The sequence below is a fragment of the Poecilia mexicana genome, unplaced genomic scaffold (genome assembly GCF_051168715.1).
Source record: "Poecilia mexicana isolate PSO_F unplaced genomic scaffold, ASM5116871v1 scaffold_19, whole genome shotgun sequence".
Classification (NCBI taxonomy): domain Eukaryota; kingdom Metazoa; phylum Chordata; class Actinopteri; order Cyprinodontiformes; family Poeciliidae; genus Poecilia; species Poecilia mexicana.
Window position 1 is genome coordinate 10,079,174 of NW_028263388.1, and position 16,546 is coordinate 10,095,719.

General features: G+C 40.7%; 2 protein-coding genes across 5 annotated transcripts in view; one reads left to right on the forward strand and one right to left on the reverse strand.

Moving 5' to 3' along the window:
• ankfn1a (ankyrin repeat and fibronectin type III domain containing 1a) overlaps positions 1 to 16,546 on the reverse strand; it is a 96,090-nt gene that overhangs the window by 71,232 nt on the left and 8,312 nt on the right. For 2 of the 4 annotated variants that reach the window (XM_014998605.2, XM_014998606.2), the window contains exons 1-4: positions 9,322 to 10,060; positions 6,697 to 6,824; positions 6,391 to 6,621; positions 1,894 to 2,114 (exon numbers count right to left, since the gene is read on the reverse strand). In XM_014998605.2, coding sequence (XP_014854091.2) covers positions 1,894 to 2,114; positions 6,391 to 6,621; positions 6,697 to 6,824; positions 9,322 to 9,324 — 583 coding nt within the window. In that variant the 5' untranslated portion in view covers positions 9,325 to 10,060. Of the gene's footprint in view, positions 1 to 1,893; positions 2,115 to 6,390; positions 6,622 to 6,696; positions 6,825 to 9,321; positions 10,061 to 16,546 lie in introns of those variants that run through there. The other 2 variants (XM_014998604.2, XM_088001101.1) reach the window with 2 other exon arrangements.
• LOC106924765 (uncharacterized) lies at positions 11,703 to 15,966 on the forward strand. The gene is made up of 8 exons (XM_014998631.2): positions 11,703 to 11,762; positions 12,350 to 12,419; positions 13,180 to 13,288; positions 13,372 to 13,459; positions 13,579 to 13,670; positions 13,748 to 13,912; positions 14,555 to 14,646; positions 15,890 to 15,966. Exons 1-8 carry the CDS (start codon positions 11,703 to 11,705, stop codon positions 15,964 to 15,966), a joined length of 753 nt encoding a protein of 250 aa, XP_014854117.2.

Sequence of the window (16,546 nt, forward strand, 5' to 3'; positions counted from 1 at the left end):
TGTTGGTTCAGTCTGTCTTGCAGAGTCTGAGTTTATCTCGGCTCTGAGTAATTTGGCAGCAGAAAATATCCGAGATCCCAAAGCTAACTCTATCAAAGATCTCTTGAGCCATCCTTAATAACTAAACCCAAGCTTCCCGAGTCCACTTTTTGAATAGAACGATAGAGACACAGCACCATCTGGTGGTCAGAAGTTAGCCAACCATCCCAAACTATTTTAATCAGGGAGCACGTCAGACCGAGTGACCACTGGAGGAAATAAGACTGAAAAAACAGAAACTAATCTTCTTTGCATCATACACGAAAGGTAAGGTACATTAGGGAATACAGGATCAATAGATTTGACCGTATCACTTGGAAAATCTAAGGCTCTTTCAGTGTTTACAGCCAGAAGTTGAAGATCTTAGCTTAAAAAAAAACCAAACAACTTAGGAACACTGACTCTGTTTTAGGGACTGCTCTGCAGCCTTTAGAACTGTTTTTACAAAGAAAGATGCTTTATAATTTGTGTCTGGCAATGAACTTTGCCAGTATTAGAGGGTGAGTTGTGTCTCTTCTGGAAACATTAAAGAGCTCCTGGTACTTTCTGCTTCTAGCTGTAGCCTCTGTGCTCTCCAACGTAAAGTCTAACTTGAGTTTGGTCTCGCAGGGAGGCTTTACTCATCAGTTTGGCGATTCTGTTCAATCATGACAGGAATTGTTGACATTATGCATTTGTTGATGGTGAAAACTGAAAACTTGGGAGCGCTAAAAAAAAAAAAGTAGATCCCCCACTCCACAATCAATATGGTGCTACCATTGGCTGTTTTACTGCTAGTGGTACTGGTGCACTGAAACTTGGACACAGTTGGGTGTGCTTCTGGATGGGCTTTCCCAGAGCTCTGACCTTTAACTCTGCTGAAAATGTATCATTAACAAGAACTATAAAAACAAAACAGTGAAAGCCCTTAAATGGCATGACATTTCCTGCAGACAATGAGTCTGCAGGAAATGTCTGGGTGTAAATTGGCCAATTTACACCCAGTCCGTCTGACTTCAGACGGAATCTGAAGTCAGAGAAACACCTGGAAGACGTTCAGCTGAAACGAGGACAGCTGCTCTAATCTGCTCCCCAGGAAGCTCGTTATCATTCTCCAATAGGGTGGAGCTAAAGAACGGAGCAACTCCCACAGGATGTGAAGCGCCGCTCAGAGTAAACAGCCCCAGTGACCCCAGCACCAAAACCTGAACCGTCTTTTGCATCGTATCAACACCTCGCCTCTGCTTCTCTCTCTCAACAAACGACGAAGACTCCCAGACCTTCTGATGGAGTATGGATATATAAGACAATTATTAACAGTGGGTAGGTGGGCCAGACTCAAAACCGACCTGTTGTCACCCTGTGTCCAAGTAAATTTTTTTTGTCAAAACTATTTTCATCCTAGTGACGGAGCTGGATGTCAAGATTAAATGAGATGATTCTGCATTTCACTGGGAAGAGTTTTTTTTTTAAGTTTCTTCTTTTGGATGTCTTGTTTTTAACATTAATATTTTTCTATTCTCTTTTTATTTTGTAAAACTGGTTTATTCGTCCTTCCGATTCTATTTATTTGACCATAGTAAACTCAGTTTCTGCAATGGCTGATCTGTATGAATTCCTTTCATGCAGATATTTGAATTTGAAACACAAAATCTGCTAAACTTTGAAGACCTTTTAACTTTTCTCACATAAAAAATGTGATTAAAAGCAAAGATAGGTGAAGTTTGTGAGTAAAAGACAAAGTTCAAATGGCCAAGTAAAAGGAAAAAGAAGTGTTCCGAGTCCAGATCCGTGATCGACGGTGTCCTTTCTGTTGACATTCGCCAATGCTCTGACTCTCTACAACATGATGAGAGCTCTGCCGTTGGTTCTGACCTTCAGAGTTCCAGTGGAGTCCTCCGGGGCTGGCGGCAAGCCGCCGTCGCTTCCTGACGCTGACGCCGCTGCAGGAGGTGGAGTCTCCCGTTGCCGACCGCGAGCCGGACTCTGAGGCGGCAGCAGGCGTAGAGGAAAGGATGGGCAGGAGAGGCGTAGACAGGAACGTCGCCTCCTTTCCCAAGGCAGGTGTGAGAAAAGTCGATTCTCTGTCCAAGGCCCTGCAGAGAAGAGAAAAATATTCACCTTTAGAGGCTAGAACCAGCTAAACTAACCTAACTAGGAGTTAACATTGTGGTATAACTTCTAAAATGCTAATTGACTGCTGTTGATGTCTACTTTGAGTCTCTTGGGCAAACCAGTTCCACACAGCCAGGCTTTCTGAAGCTATGAGTCTCATGGAAAGGGGTTGCTCTTGGCAAAGCTAACGTCCAATTCTGGGATGGCAGAATTACTGCAAGAAGTCCAATGGGGGATTTTAGCGCAAGACCAAATCTTTTACCACTGATGTCCAGTGGAGAAGCACATTCCAAACTCATTCCAGATGCATATTGAGAAAGAAGATGATAGCCTAACCTGAGCCCTGTGAAGATCTCTCAAGCGTTTAAGACGATTGTAGGAAGAACAGGTCAGCAGTTGCTTTTTAGGTATTCAGAGATGGTGTAGAAATGTTAAAATTGCACAAGGATCAACCCGTAATCCTTGTGAGTCACTTTAACTTTTTATCAAACTTTTTCAGGACAACAAATCCCCGTTTTAAACAAGATTTTCAGCTTTCACCTGTCCTCCGAAACGACGTAGCTGCGACTCCTCCATGATCCCCTCACCCGCTGCCTCCTTTTATTTTTCCTCCTGAGTATAAAATCCAGCAGCTCAGTCCAACTCAGCATCTCTGACCGAGTCCATCAGCGACGCGTACGTATACGTCGCAACCAGCTGGGGAACGCCGAGTGTTGCCTGAGACACGAATCAAACTTTTGCGGTTGAGGAAAGGTTTTGTATGGATCCCTAATGAAGCAGAACTAACAGAGGACTGAAGAAACGCTGCTGCTCTCAGGTATTCAGTGCCAAGCAGTGGTGTTACCTTACCTCATTGCCTGTGTGTGTGTGGGTGTGTGTGTGTGTGTGTTAATCAAGGAAATCGAGAATCAAGTGCTTCAGATATCAGAGTTTATGTGCCGAGGCTCTAATGAACGGAAAGTTGAATGCCGATGCAGTGCGATAAAAACGTATTGGCATCTCTTCGGATTTGTTTAGTTTCTACAGGCTTGTCACTATTAACCCGTTCATGCATGAATTATGATCCTTTGTGTCAGGATTTTTTTCCAATTTTTTTTTAATTTTCTTAAGGCATAAAAAAAGGTAGGAAAAAAATTTTTTTTTTTTTTTTTTTTGAAGCAAAACAAATAAAATTCCTCTTGGAGTATTGTATTTGTAGATTTTTTTTCTTCTTCTAGTCTTTCACAAATCCAAAGCAGCAGTTACATCTTGTCAAATTACTAAGTACAAGTATACAAATTGTATACTTTAAAACATTTTTGCCACTTACAGTTTTGCCCTAAATGATCCAAAACGAACATAAGGAGATATTGTTTTTTGGCAGAAAGATATTGTAACTGAAAAGCTTTGCAACTGTGAAGTGCAAGTTAGGGCGAACTGATTTACTTTCAGAAGGAAATAACCCGAATAAATGCAAAAAAAATTAAAGTAAAAAATAAAAAATAAAAGCCTGCTTTATTGATGATGATTTATTGGGAGAAAAGCCTGCGCAAACCAGCATAGCCTCAAGTGAAAAATAATCTGACCTCTAATCTTAAATATGCCACTCATGCTTGAAAGCATTCAGCTCCACTGCAGCTTGAATGAAGACGATCAGAGTGAGTAACTTCCAGCAAAATAACACAAAATAATAATCTCTCTGCCTGTGGACCATTTAAAGCACATTCCAGACTCGTGTGTCAGATCTGTCTGCAGAACTCCTCCAGCTCAACTTCAGCATGTGGCTAATGACCAAACTTCCTCATATTCCATTTCCTCTACATCTATAAACACCGGTGTTTTCCCCTCGGGCACCCTGCCGCCGCGCCGCTTATCTCTGCCGCTTGCGACGGCCATCACCATGGAGCCAGACAGGTTCTTTATGAGCGCAGAGCGCTGAGGAACAATGTTCCCGCTGGCTGGCAGGAGGAGGGAGGAGCGCCGTCTACAGCCCGGCTTTGTTCTGGCACGACTGCAACGCCGTTATCAGAACCCGTTATCTCTGCTGGGGATTGGGCCGAGGTTCTGCCAGAGGAACGTTCCTCTCAGCTCACGGTTCCAGCTATATTTCATATGATGACATGAAACTAGAAAACAGTCTTTTTTTGTTTTTAATCGTTTCTAACATTTTCCAGCGTGGAACAAGGAAGAGGAGGGGGCAGGCGGGGGCCGGGAGGCATTGGACTGACTGACATTGGACTGACCAATGTAATTAAGGGGAATTATGTAACCGAGAGCAGATTAGTATTTTAGATTATGAACAAAAGTAAACTTTCCTATTATTAAAATGAGATGGAAGAGCAGGAGCGCAATCCCCAAAAAAAGTTCTGCTGGGAGCTAAAGATTCCCAAAGCTGTTTGTTTCATTATGTGTTTATTTGCTGGGAAACTGTTTCGACTCGGAGAGTTGCTCCCAACCGAGTTCCGTCTTTATGCAGAACTTATTAGTCATCCATCTGGTTTTCAGCAGGTTTCGGTTTAATTCCCTGACATCAGTCTCCTGCAGAGCTGCATAATTGTTCGATCTGAGGATTTATTCTGGTCAGGAATGAGTCACTACGCCAGGAAACAGCAGATCCGCAAGAAAACTAACATTCCCAAAGTGAAGATACTTCACTCCCCAGGCCATGTTAAAGTCAACAACAGGCCAGAAGAAAACGACATAAAGCCCTTTCATAGCGAGACCACTCAGGCATGTACGCACATAACTGTAGATGAATACAAAAAGCAGTTTTCAAATGTTGATTTAATTTATTAGGGGAAGAAACCAAGACAGTCCAACCTCACCCTGTGTGAAAAAGTAACAGCCTTCTACGTTAAATATCTAATTAACTGCGATTGACCACGTTTTTAGGGTTGTTTTCACAAGCCGCACCAAACGCCGATCACTGCCAAGCCAGTAGAATCGAGAAACGTCTTTAGCAGAGCCTTCCTGACAACATGAGGTAGGCTGAAAGAGCAACACGGCTTGCCCCGACCTAAAGAAATTCAAGAACAGAAGAGAAATCAAGACTCTTTGGGCCATTTTCGCATCCGCATCACAAGTTCTGCATGAACAGGATTAATTGATTTAAATACTCACACGGTCGTGAACTGCCCAAAGAATACTGCAGTGCATTGACGACTCATGCACAATGTTAGCAAAGAAGCCAGAATAAATTCTAAAAACACCTATAGGCCCATCATGCCCAGGTTACGTTTGATGTCTTTGGTTCAACAATCAGACATCAACGAAATGGCATCCATAAGTTCTAAGGCTAAAACTCCAAAACGCCGTCTCAAATGTGTCGAAGCGTGTCAGCGCGATGCTTTTTGGAAAATGTTCTCTGGACTCATGAGACACTAAACTGATCTTTCTGAAAGGTGTGTGTCTTGTCACATGTAGAGTAAAACTAACAGCATTTCAGTTTGATCCGGTGGTGGCAGTGTGGCCACACGGCTGGTTGGCCTAATTCTCTCTGGTCTCGATGCAAACACCAGGAGTCATGTCGACATTGAAATGAAAGTCATCAAGAAAGAAATGTGTAATAATCACAACACATCTCAGCATTTTATTATTTAATAATAATGATAATAATAACAATATTGCAATCAAAATTGTTTTCCTTATATTATCCTGCAGCCCAAACCTGAGCCGATGTTCTCATTTCCGGAAAAACTGAGTAGTGCATTTCATGTATTTCAACAAAATACATGAAATGTATTTATTTAATTGAAATACTCCAATAAATAAACTTTTCAATGATATTCTACATAATTAAGATACACACAAACCCTACAGATTCCATTACGTTCCGCAGAAACAGCTGAGATTTGTTTATTTTAATATAAAAAAACAAAAAAAAACAATCAGCTTGTGTTTTCGCAAAATACAGGATAATGTTTTAATTTGAGAAGATGTGCATAAAAAAATCACCTAAATGAAATTCTGCCAAGTGATTCCAAAATATTTGGATTTTTCTCAAATTTTTTCAAAATCTATATATTCCATCATATATGTAAGTTTATTCCAATAAAACATTAGAGATTTAATCTTTTTTTGTCATAAGATGTATGATCTACAGGAAACCAATTGAGAACATATCACTGTAGGAACTAAATAAAATATGTATTAAAATGTATAAAAAACATCAATCTGAAACATAAAACCAGAATTTCAATCATTTACAGGTTTCTGACTCATTTAGTTGAGGTCCTAAATCAAATCCACTCATTTTGACCTTTAAAAGTGATGATTTACCTGAGCAGGGTTTCTCCCGGCTCGCTGCAGATGGAGCGCCGGGAGATGGAGGCCGCCGATGACGACGAGGACATAGTCGGCGAGTTGGAGGAGTGGTGCGAGGACGACAGGGTGGAGCAGGAAGAGGAGGTCTGGGTGCCGTCCAGAGGCCTGGACAGCAGCAGGGAGGACGGCATGCACAGCCATGTCTCCAGGTCCGAGTACTTGGAATAACTCAGCATCTCCAGGACGCTGCGGGAGGACAGAGGCGGACCATCACGGGGTCTCGTTTTAACTCCCGACTTCCACCCCGTTCGCAGCTCTTACCTCTCCTCTCCCACTCCTGGGATCTCATCCCTCTCGTCTGCAGCCTGGAAGATGCAGGAAGTCCTGGATTCTCGGGACGACAGCAGAACACAGGAGTTCTCAGAATCCACAGACATCTTCAGCCATTTCTGTGAAAAAAAAAAAAAGGGATCTAAATGACCGACTTGATTCCCACAAATCTAAAAGAAAAACTGAGTAGCAATAGAATTTCCACACCGACCGTTTCCATATATTTAATGGGGTAAGGCAAATATGTTGAGGTTTGTATTAGTATTTGTCAAATTTACAGATAGAATGAGACTGTTTCCTGCAGAATGTTAGCCACTAAAATATATATTATTTTTTTAACATCATTCATTGCTTCTTCACACTTGAAGCACCAGTCATAACGTATTAGAGACCTATATGACTTCAAACTCTCTACTGTCTTTTTCTTAGCCGAAAAGCTGCGTTGCTTTTTTGACAGATGCAAAAGGATCCACACCTTCTATAACATCTTATTGTTTTTTCTCATTGGGTCACATAACATTTGACCAAAAGTCTTGGGAACCATGCAGATGTTTTTGGTAAACGTGAAATGTCTTTGTGTTTTGGTGATATGGAAGCCTACTTCATGTTGTCAGACAGGTGCTATTCAGGAGGTTTATGAAAATGAAAACCAAAGTTTATTTGGAAAGCACATTTCAAGGTGATTTACATAATACAAAGAGAAAGTCCCAAAGTTTTAGGGAAATGCTTGCTGCTATAGATCTGGGTAGATCTGGGTGAGGCTTAGTGAAGTCAACTTTTGCGGGAAATCACAAGTAATTATTGAGTTAACGCGCATTATAGCATTTAAAACTGTGTTTACTTTTGTGTTTACTTGGGTTATGTATGTTTAGCTTAAAACACTCATTTGACTCTTACCTTAAATGTTTTATATAATCAAAAAGAAACCAACAGATATCTGTGAGAGGGCACATACATTCTAAGACTTATGAATTAAATTTATAATGGCTTCCACAAACCTGAGCTACACAGCGACTCACCATCCTTATAAAAAAAAAAAAAAACAGCCATCAACTAGCAATTAGGAACTAGCAACAGCAGCATTATAAGGGACTGCTTAGACTGATCACCACAAGCTCATAAAATAAAACATTTGACGTTGAAAACAGTTCAAATTAGTCTCATCTCTTGTTTTAAGAGTGGGTGTTCACTCGTCTTCATCAGCCAGGAAAACTAAATTTTGACTCTGTGCTATGATGCCTTTTTATTCCCACTTTGCTGGTGTCGAGGATAACCTCTGGATTTATGCAAGACAACAGACGGTTGTTTAGGGTAACGGTAAGCTGCATGACAATAATCGACTGAAGACGCACCGAAGACGGAATGCTTGAACACAGCGTCCCGCAGGTAGTCAGGTAGTACGCCTAGACTTTAGACTTCATTGTTCACAAAGGGGAAATCACACCCATCCATCACCGAGACAACACCAACCAACAACCAGGTAGACTATATAGGATACGGGTAAAGTTGGGAAGACCCAACGCTTCTGTACTGAAATCAAAGTACAATTCTGACATCTCAGCCTGTCATCCCAGAGACAGGAATTAGACAGCGTGGGCATGTATCTTTGTGAGTCTGTTGGTTCAGATATTTGCTAAAATTCTTCTATCAAACTCGGTCCAGTGCTGCTGATGCTGCCTAATGTGCCTACCAGGTATACTGAGTCTGTCGACCTGCAGCTGGTAACTCCGCCTGACAACACTGTCACTCCACACTTGGGTCAAAACTACATGCAAATATCACCATTCCAATCTGCTCAATGATAGACTTAAACAAACAGGTCACACAAGGCCTTGAAGATTAGCTACAGACTGACAGCTAAAGCTCGTCACTACTTTATGGGCAGCTTGTTGGCAACTGAAAATCAGCTAGCAGGTTACTTGTTACTTCTCGTTAAAATGTGTTTATGAGTTACAATCAGGATTTACTAATAAACTTGTTTATGACGGTCTTTAAACATCTCTTCTTACTGTCTCCATGGCGAGCATGCGGTATTTAGCTAGGTGGGAATAAGCCATTTGACAGAGTGGCGACAGTAGTTGGAGTTTGTCCCACAATCAATTGGTTGCTGGTCCAATTCCATCTTTGTCCTCCTCTGTTGTTGTGCCCTTGGGCAAGACACTTCACCCGCTTTGCCTGTTGGTGGCATGGCAGCCTCACCTCTGTCAAAGTGCCCCAGGGCAGCTGTGGCTACTATCCAGAAGCTTGCCACCGTGAGTGTGAATGAATGGGTGAATGAGAGACTGTAGCGATACGTGGTTTGTGGTCCTCGGGTCCAAAGCGGTATACAAGTGTAAGCCGTTTCCCATTTTATAAGAGAGAGCTGCTGAAACCTGAACAGAGTCCTATGTGCATTTCTAACCTTTTCAAGTTGTAAATACACAGATGACCGTCAACACGTGGCTCATTCCACGGTGAATTAATCGGCTCCTCGACAAACCAATCAGAGGACAAATCTTAGGGTTTCTGACAGCAAACATGAAACTAAGACAGAGTTTTACCCACAAGCATGCAGCTGCCACTGTCAACCGAGCTCCAGCTCCACAGCTGCTTCAAGGCACCAAAACCAAACTTTACCATCTATCCCTTCCTTTCTTTGCAGAAATAAGGTCTTCTCCTCCGCCTCGTCCTTCTTCCTTCCCTTGTCCTCCACAGAGCAGGAACATCTGCTCAGGCCGGGCTCCGGCCTGGGAACATGTCTTTGTCCCGGCCCGTTTAAAACATCCCAAAAATACAGACGGCCCGGGCTGGAGAGGAGCAGAGGGAGCTCACGTTTCACTGTGGTTAACTGAGTGCAGCGAGTCCCACATCTGGAGGGTGTGAGTCCCGCTGCCGATCTGCCTCCCACCCTGCTCCCATTGGACGGCCAGACGTGAGGAAGGAGGGCCTGAGGTTTCCTTCTGTTCCCCTGTTAAAAGGAGGAGGGAGGAGAGAGGGAAGAAAGGATCAAAAGACAAAAAAAGGGAGGACAAAAATAGAGGAAAGGGAGGATAAATCGACAGGAAGAGATGTAGTGTGATTTTGTAAGTTTGATCTCAGATGTAAATCCTTTTAGACATAGTTAAAAAAAAAAAACCACACACAGTTAAAACTTTTGAATCAACTGAAGTTTGAAGATTCTTCATACCAGAATGGAAAAGGAGGGTTGAAAACAAACAGGAAGGAGGAATAAAAGCCGGAACTGTCAGATTAGACAAACAGAACATCTAGGATGTAATGGAGAGGGGGGGGAAAAGAAGAAAGAATGATAGTGATAATGACAGAAAGCAAGAGAACAATGTTCATAAAAAAAGAAAAGAAAATTGGTTCTTTGAAGAGTAAAAGCACAAGAAAAGGGAAGAATGATGAGGGATTTGCCAGAATGATGTGTTCTCTGCTGATGATCAGATCTGGAGGATAAGTGCAAACAGGAAGGAGGCAGTTTATGACCTCAGATTATCTGCAGTTTGCACCACCAACATAAATTATATGTACATAAAAAATGCTCTTTCTGTGGCTTTAATGTCAACAATTAAACTTTTCTGCAGCAAAAGAGCGAGAACACATGGGTTCGCTCAAAATCAATTACTCTTCTGATCAAAAGGAAAGCCACCGAGGCTATGATCAGTCAGAACAGTTAACAGTGTTTATAGTCGGCTAATGACATGGCCTCGTTCAGATTCAGATGATGAAAGAAGTTGTTCGAGCTGCGAGATTCAGACCATTTTTCCCCCCCTTTCAGTCCAGGATGTCGAGCGGACACAATTACTTCCCATATGCTGTTCTTTATAGGACAGATAAACAGGAACGTGGCCAGGAATAGTTCTGGGGATGAAACATTTTATAAATTCATCTTGAAAAATAACCAATCAGAACTAAGAATAGAAAGTAAAGTTCCAAAAAAGTACATTTGAGAAAGAATTTTGACTAACCTCGGTTCCCAGTGACTGGTGAGAAGTGCAAGAGAAGCGAGACTTTAGGTTATAAAGTGACTATTTATTTACGTTTAAGTGAGAGGGACAAAGTGAAATTCAATTTGTTGAGTTTTTGAGAAACTACGAAAGTCGCTCAAATCAAGAGAGCAGCATGTAAGGACAAAAGTTTTCATTCAGAAGTTCGGTACGGCTGATTTCATATTGAGTTGTGCTTGATATCAAACATCAAACCCGGGTTACTTTTCATGTTGTCATTTGTTTTGTATCAAGAGAGCTTCACGGGAAATAATATTCAACCATTTATCAAGTGCCTTCAACGAGACTGTTAACTGTTGTAAGGAAAACTTCAAAAGGAGATAAAAAGTAAAAATCAAGTCGGAGTTCGTTTAACAATTTGGTTTGCCAAGATGTCTACCGAGTGCAACACTGTTCAATATTCCAGGAGCAATTTGATGATGATCTATGAATCATGAGTACCGAGTCACTGGGAAAAGTGGCAAAGAAGTGGCTCAGACATCGAAATAGCACTCTTGTGTTTGTTTCTCTGGGAAAACTTTTCATCCTTACTGACGACTCTCTGAAGCTCTGCTAATAAAAACCTAGAAATTCACGAGCTCCATTACTGAATTCAATCAAACATTATTAATAAAGCCCTTTTCAAACAGTCTACCATAACACAAGTACAGACATTTGACCTCTAGAGAGGCACACAATGAAATGATCAACTTAATAAAAAAAAAAGCAAACCCATAAAAACAAATAGTTATTGATAAGAAACAGAGAAATGAGGGAATTATAGAGAATGGTGGGAACACAATTGATTAATTTGTATTAACAGTAAACATTACAGGAGGTTATTCTGTAAATTTACATCGATGAATCAATCAAGAGCTAGTCTGTGTTGCATCTTTCATAATTTCAGTAACTTAGCAACAGAACTCTCTCGACTGAAAATACTTAAATCCAAACAGTGGTAAACATGTGAACCTTAGTCAGTTGCTAACAAGCAGCAGCTGAGTGGACACTGATGAAACATTTCCCACAATGGACTCCGTCATGGACTGGCACAACCTGGAGCACTTTTTTGAAAAGTATATCTTAACTGTAAGTACAAATATCGTTGTACTGTTCACCAGTTAGATGCCGACACACCTGTGCTGTGGACTTAACGTTTAAAGTTACATTAAAGAGACGGCATCATGCACAAACAAGTAACAAACAAGACATTTGAGTTTGTAATTTGACGCTTTGAAATCTTTAAATAGCTCCTGCTCTTTCTGACCCTCCACCTTCAGCGTGTTATCACAACAATGCAACAATAAACCATTAACTAATAGTATAATTAACTAATTAATTAATGGTTAAATCCTACAGGTTCCATCTGTGTTGTTTACTGAGTGTACCCTTAGTGAAGACATGTTGCTGCGTTGTTGTCCCATTGTTTCTTTTTCCATTTAATTTTTGTGAAACCTTTCTGTTTACAGAAAGGTTTTATGTCGAGTTACATAAATTGATGCCATCTGTTAAAAAAATGAAGTATTGACGATGCACTCCAAGGACCTTTGGTCTGAATTTACATCATCGTATGCATGTTTGTCTTTGAATCCAAACTCGGAGAATCAGACGCAGCTGCAGCGCTGCTCAAAAACTCTTTGGGATTTCTGATTTCTTCCATAATTTTTGGGCTGCAGGACACAAAACAAGAGGAGATTAAAGATGTAATCAAAGAACTCATGATCTGCTTGGAACAGAACAACACAGGTACGAACTAACACGTCTGGTGCTTACCAGGGCTTAAAGTGACTTGACATAAAATTACAGTTTGAGAACAACACAAAGTCTATTCAGTTCAATCAATTTATTAACACTGTCAATCCCAAAAGGAAAGTGCTTACGCATCGACTCTTTGAGAATATTTTCTATTGGAAAAGTATGACTGCATAGCAGTTCCTCTATTTACCAAAGTGTTCTTGAGTAAAATATGAGGTAATTTGTCCAAACACTGAAGCTTTATGCAAGCTGGGTCATTAATATAATAATTCCCAAACAAAGGAGCAAATTTGCATCATAATAGCTGAAAAAAAGAGCCGTTTCAATGGTCCAGTTAAAGACCAGACCTCGACCATGATTAAAATGATTTGGTGGGTCCTTCAGAGAGCTTTTCAAACCTGATTGTACATAATCAACTTCAAAAATTCCTTCGCAACGATGCGAGAGACTGATAAGACGAACATCAAACCACTGCTGAGTTATTTGTTCAAGTTGGCTCTACAAGTCGCTTATTCACTCAATTTAATTCTGTTTAACAATACATTATTATTTCCAATGGAAAATTAGATTTTGTAATAACTCAGATGATCCAAGTTTCTTCAAAGTAATGTTTTTATTCTTGGACATTTAACAGTATGCAGATGGAGTATTTGAAGAAGTATTTGAAGACTCCCTGGTTCTCTGAAGCTTCGAGGCCAGATTGTCTGACCTCTGAAAACATTATATATATTTTTTTGTTTGTTTGTTTCAGCTGAACATAATAATAGGACTTTGGATGTCTTGCCAAGCAACAGCACCTTTTCTATTCCCCCTTCAGTTCCAGAAAAACCCATGGACCTCACATTTAAACCACAGATAAAGTAGAGTCCTCTCTTTTCAGTTTTCTGGCATTCTCAATCGCAACATCCTGTCGTGAAAGCTGCGTTTCAATCTTTTTATGCAGTAACGTCTTGTCTACAGCAAAGCTCGGCTGTAAGTTGGACCTAGACTTTATAGTCAGAAACACTTGGAACTGTGAGTACAACCCAAAGGTGAATGGACTTCAAATGCAACACTTCCAGAGTGCTCCTACTGCTGCCAATACATGTAGAGTTTGCTCTTACCTGTTGTTTTTTGTTGTTGTTTTTTTCTGTTTATTGTTGTATTTCAGACTTTTCCAGCAATCACCATAAGAATCCGTAAGCCAAGATCGACAGCAAGACTGTTTAGAAACGGGACACTTGTTTGTGCAGGAGCCACGAGGTCAGTGTGTACTCCAGATCCTGCAACTCTGTGTGCTGGTCTCACTAAAGTGACCTTCTCTTTGTCCGTCTGGGCAGCACTGACGAGTCTCACCGAGCAGCCAGGAAGTTTGCCCGAATCGTGCAAAAGCTCAACTTCCCAGTCCGCCTTCTGAACTTTCAAATCAAGAACATTGTGAGCTGTGGCAAATTCTTCCCAGTTCACTTAGCAGATGTTCGACAGGCATATAGTAAAAAGTGCAGGTCAGGACAACTATTTACGAGCAGTAACGTACTGTGTTTGCGCCCGCAGGTGATGGGACTGTAAGTGACTTGTAATGTCCAATATGGCCAACGAAGAACTGAAATGTCGGCATCGCTGTTGAATCCTTGAGACCTTGTTGTCAAGCAGTACTCAGATGCATTGTAAATATTTTCTTGAGAACAGATTTTTGAAATTCATACTTGTTCATAAAATTCTCCTAAGTCCGACATATCAAAGGTGATTAAGACTTGTGGGTAACAGGTGGTCCCATCCCACAATGGATAATGTTCAGCCATGAGTCCTGGTTTTGACTACCATGTTGCACCTGTAGACTTAGATGAAATAATACACATTCATTTCCCAACAAATAAAGACAGATTTCTCAACAAATGTCCTGCAATGACCATGTGAAACGTTTAAAAATTTAATTTTCAAATTCTTTGCAAAAGTAGCACAATGACAACTGTTTTCACCATTACCTGAACCACGACTCTTTGACACTTAAATCAATCAAATCACCATATTTTAAGGAAGATTTATCCATTTTTTTGTTTTCTGATCAGTGTTTGGTGACTGCACTAGTTATGCTCGACAACGCAGTAACTTTGTCTCTCGTTTTGTGTCGTGATGACTCTTCACAGCTACCACCCGGAGCTTTTCCCAAGTCTCTTTTTCCGGGGTCTTCCTGGAGTCACTGCCACCCTCTCTCCAAATGGGAGTATAATCCTAAATGGTAAGTTCCATCCAACTGTGTATCAATCACATTCCAGTTACTTCTGCAAACACATTGCGAAGCACCGTGACAAATGTGGATCACCGATTCCATCAAGAGTGAAGGATGAACCCTGCAGCGTAGCTCTTCGTTCCTCAAAGTCGATTCGAATTCTGTGAAGTTCTGAAATAATGTTTGTGGGTATTATTGAGATTCTCGTTAACATGCATCTAACCTTTGACTGGAAGTTCTGAAAATTAGCAATTTTGTAGGTTTAATTGGTTCTTTCATTGGTCTATAGGGGTCATTAATATTGTGCTTCAGCTCATAAAGTCCCATCATCATACAAAAGGGAGGAGGAAGACAGCCGGTTTGTTTGGATTGAAGATAGGCTGTATAGTTTAGGTTGTGGTTAGGGTTCGTTTGGTCCAGCAGGCAGTCTGAAATTTTGTATGGTTAAAGTGATGCCAAGGGTAATTTTGTGCAACTGGAGCAACTGATTTGACTTTTCAGAACAGGTTCGGAAGATTACTGAGCACACCTGTAGAGTGAAAGTAAAATAAGCCTGAGGTTTTGAAAATTCCAGGGATTGTCGCATTTTTGTTGTTTCCAAATGCAAATTAAGTCTTCAACATGTTTGTTGAAGCAGAATATCGGGTTCTGTTGAAGTTGGTGTTCTTATTGGTCTGTTTGGTTCAGCAGAAACAAGTTTCAAGTTTTCTTTAACCCTACTGAGTGCTCTGATAGCACATTTCCTAGAATAGTGTTGGTTTTACAAGTGATCCGTCTATGAGAAAAAAAAACATTTCATGTGATATTTTGAGTCTTTTAGGACGTTTTGTAGCATCGTATTAGAAGTTCTACTATTCCAGTGGATGTACGGCTAAAACTGGAGGTTTCACTGTATTTTTCTTCTGATTCTGGTGGTTTCACAACGACCTCTCAGGTCCTGTAATTATTTCTTGTGGAAACTCCACAAAAACCTAAAATAGGCCCAGAAATCCTTTGAAAATGGGCCGAGGACATTTTAAATGTTCTTTACTCATTCTCTCACTATTGCGCGCCACTTCTCTTTTTCTAGTTCTTTTCTGGGTTCCACGGTTGTTGCTCTCAATTTCATGGCACCCTGGAGCCTCATGAGAGACACATTTTGGAAAATCTCTTTTTTGATGTATTAAAAGTTATTGGTTGGTCTAGATCACCAGCAATGCTTATTTTCAGGGGATTCCCAGAGAGCCTTACAAGGTTCTGCTTTAATTTCCAGGACCTCGAACTACTGAAGAGCTCCATAAAGCATCAGAAGAGATCTCCCTGATCCTGAGCCCCTTCAGGAAGAAGTGAAAACTAGAAGTGCTCTACTTTAAACTGCCTGTGAAATATAAACAATTTTGAATAATGCAATAAGTCTCATTAAATTGTTTAAGAGAGAAAGTTTGGGCTGTACTTGTCAGACTGGTTATTGCTGTTCCTCAAAGTACCACTAGATGTCATCATGGTTCAGTGTAAGCATAGGTTCAGTTTCAGTTCTGGTGGAAGCTGATGTGAATCCGCCAGTTTGAAGGGGTTTCAAAGCATTTTAAATAACAATAATGAGAATCGTGGACAAAGACTCAAATACGGAGAGTTTTAGCTCAAGAAGCGACTTTCCGTACACACGTTTAGTTAGTCCCAAGTGTTACAGCAAACAGAAGCTGTTAGGATTTGGAGAAATCAACACTGAAATATTTTTATATTATCCAAACTTTTTAGTCTGTCTACTGACAGACTGTTCAGTGTTGTCAGTGTTGGAACTGGGAGAGTTTTACCAGAACAAAGAGACAAAGATTGGAAATGCGATTTAAAAAAAAAAAAAAAAAAACCTGAAACATGTTGGATGTCAGCAGAGCAAAAAGCATGTGGGTCAAGGCAGAAGGTATGTGTG

Bases quoted from the DNA above. Each gene is read 5' to 3' on its own strand.
- LOC106924765 (XM_014998631.2), top strand. From the start codon at position 11,703: ATGGACTCCGTCATGGACTGGCACAACCTGGAGCACTTTTTTGAAAAG. The intron at 11,763-12,349 runs GTAAGTACAAAT...TTTGGGCTGCAG, and splicing joins TTGAAAAGTATATCTTAACT to GACACAAAACAAGAGGAGAT. The intron at 14,647-15,889 runs GTAAGTTCCATC...TTTAATTTCCAG, and splicing joins TGGGAGTATAATCCTAAATG to GACCTCGAACTACTGAAGAG.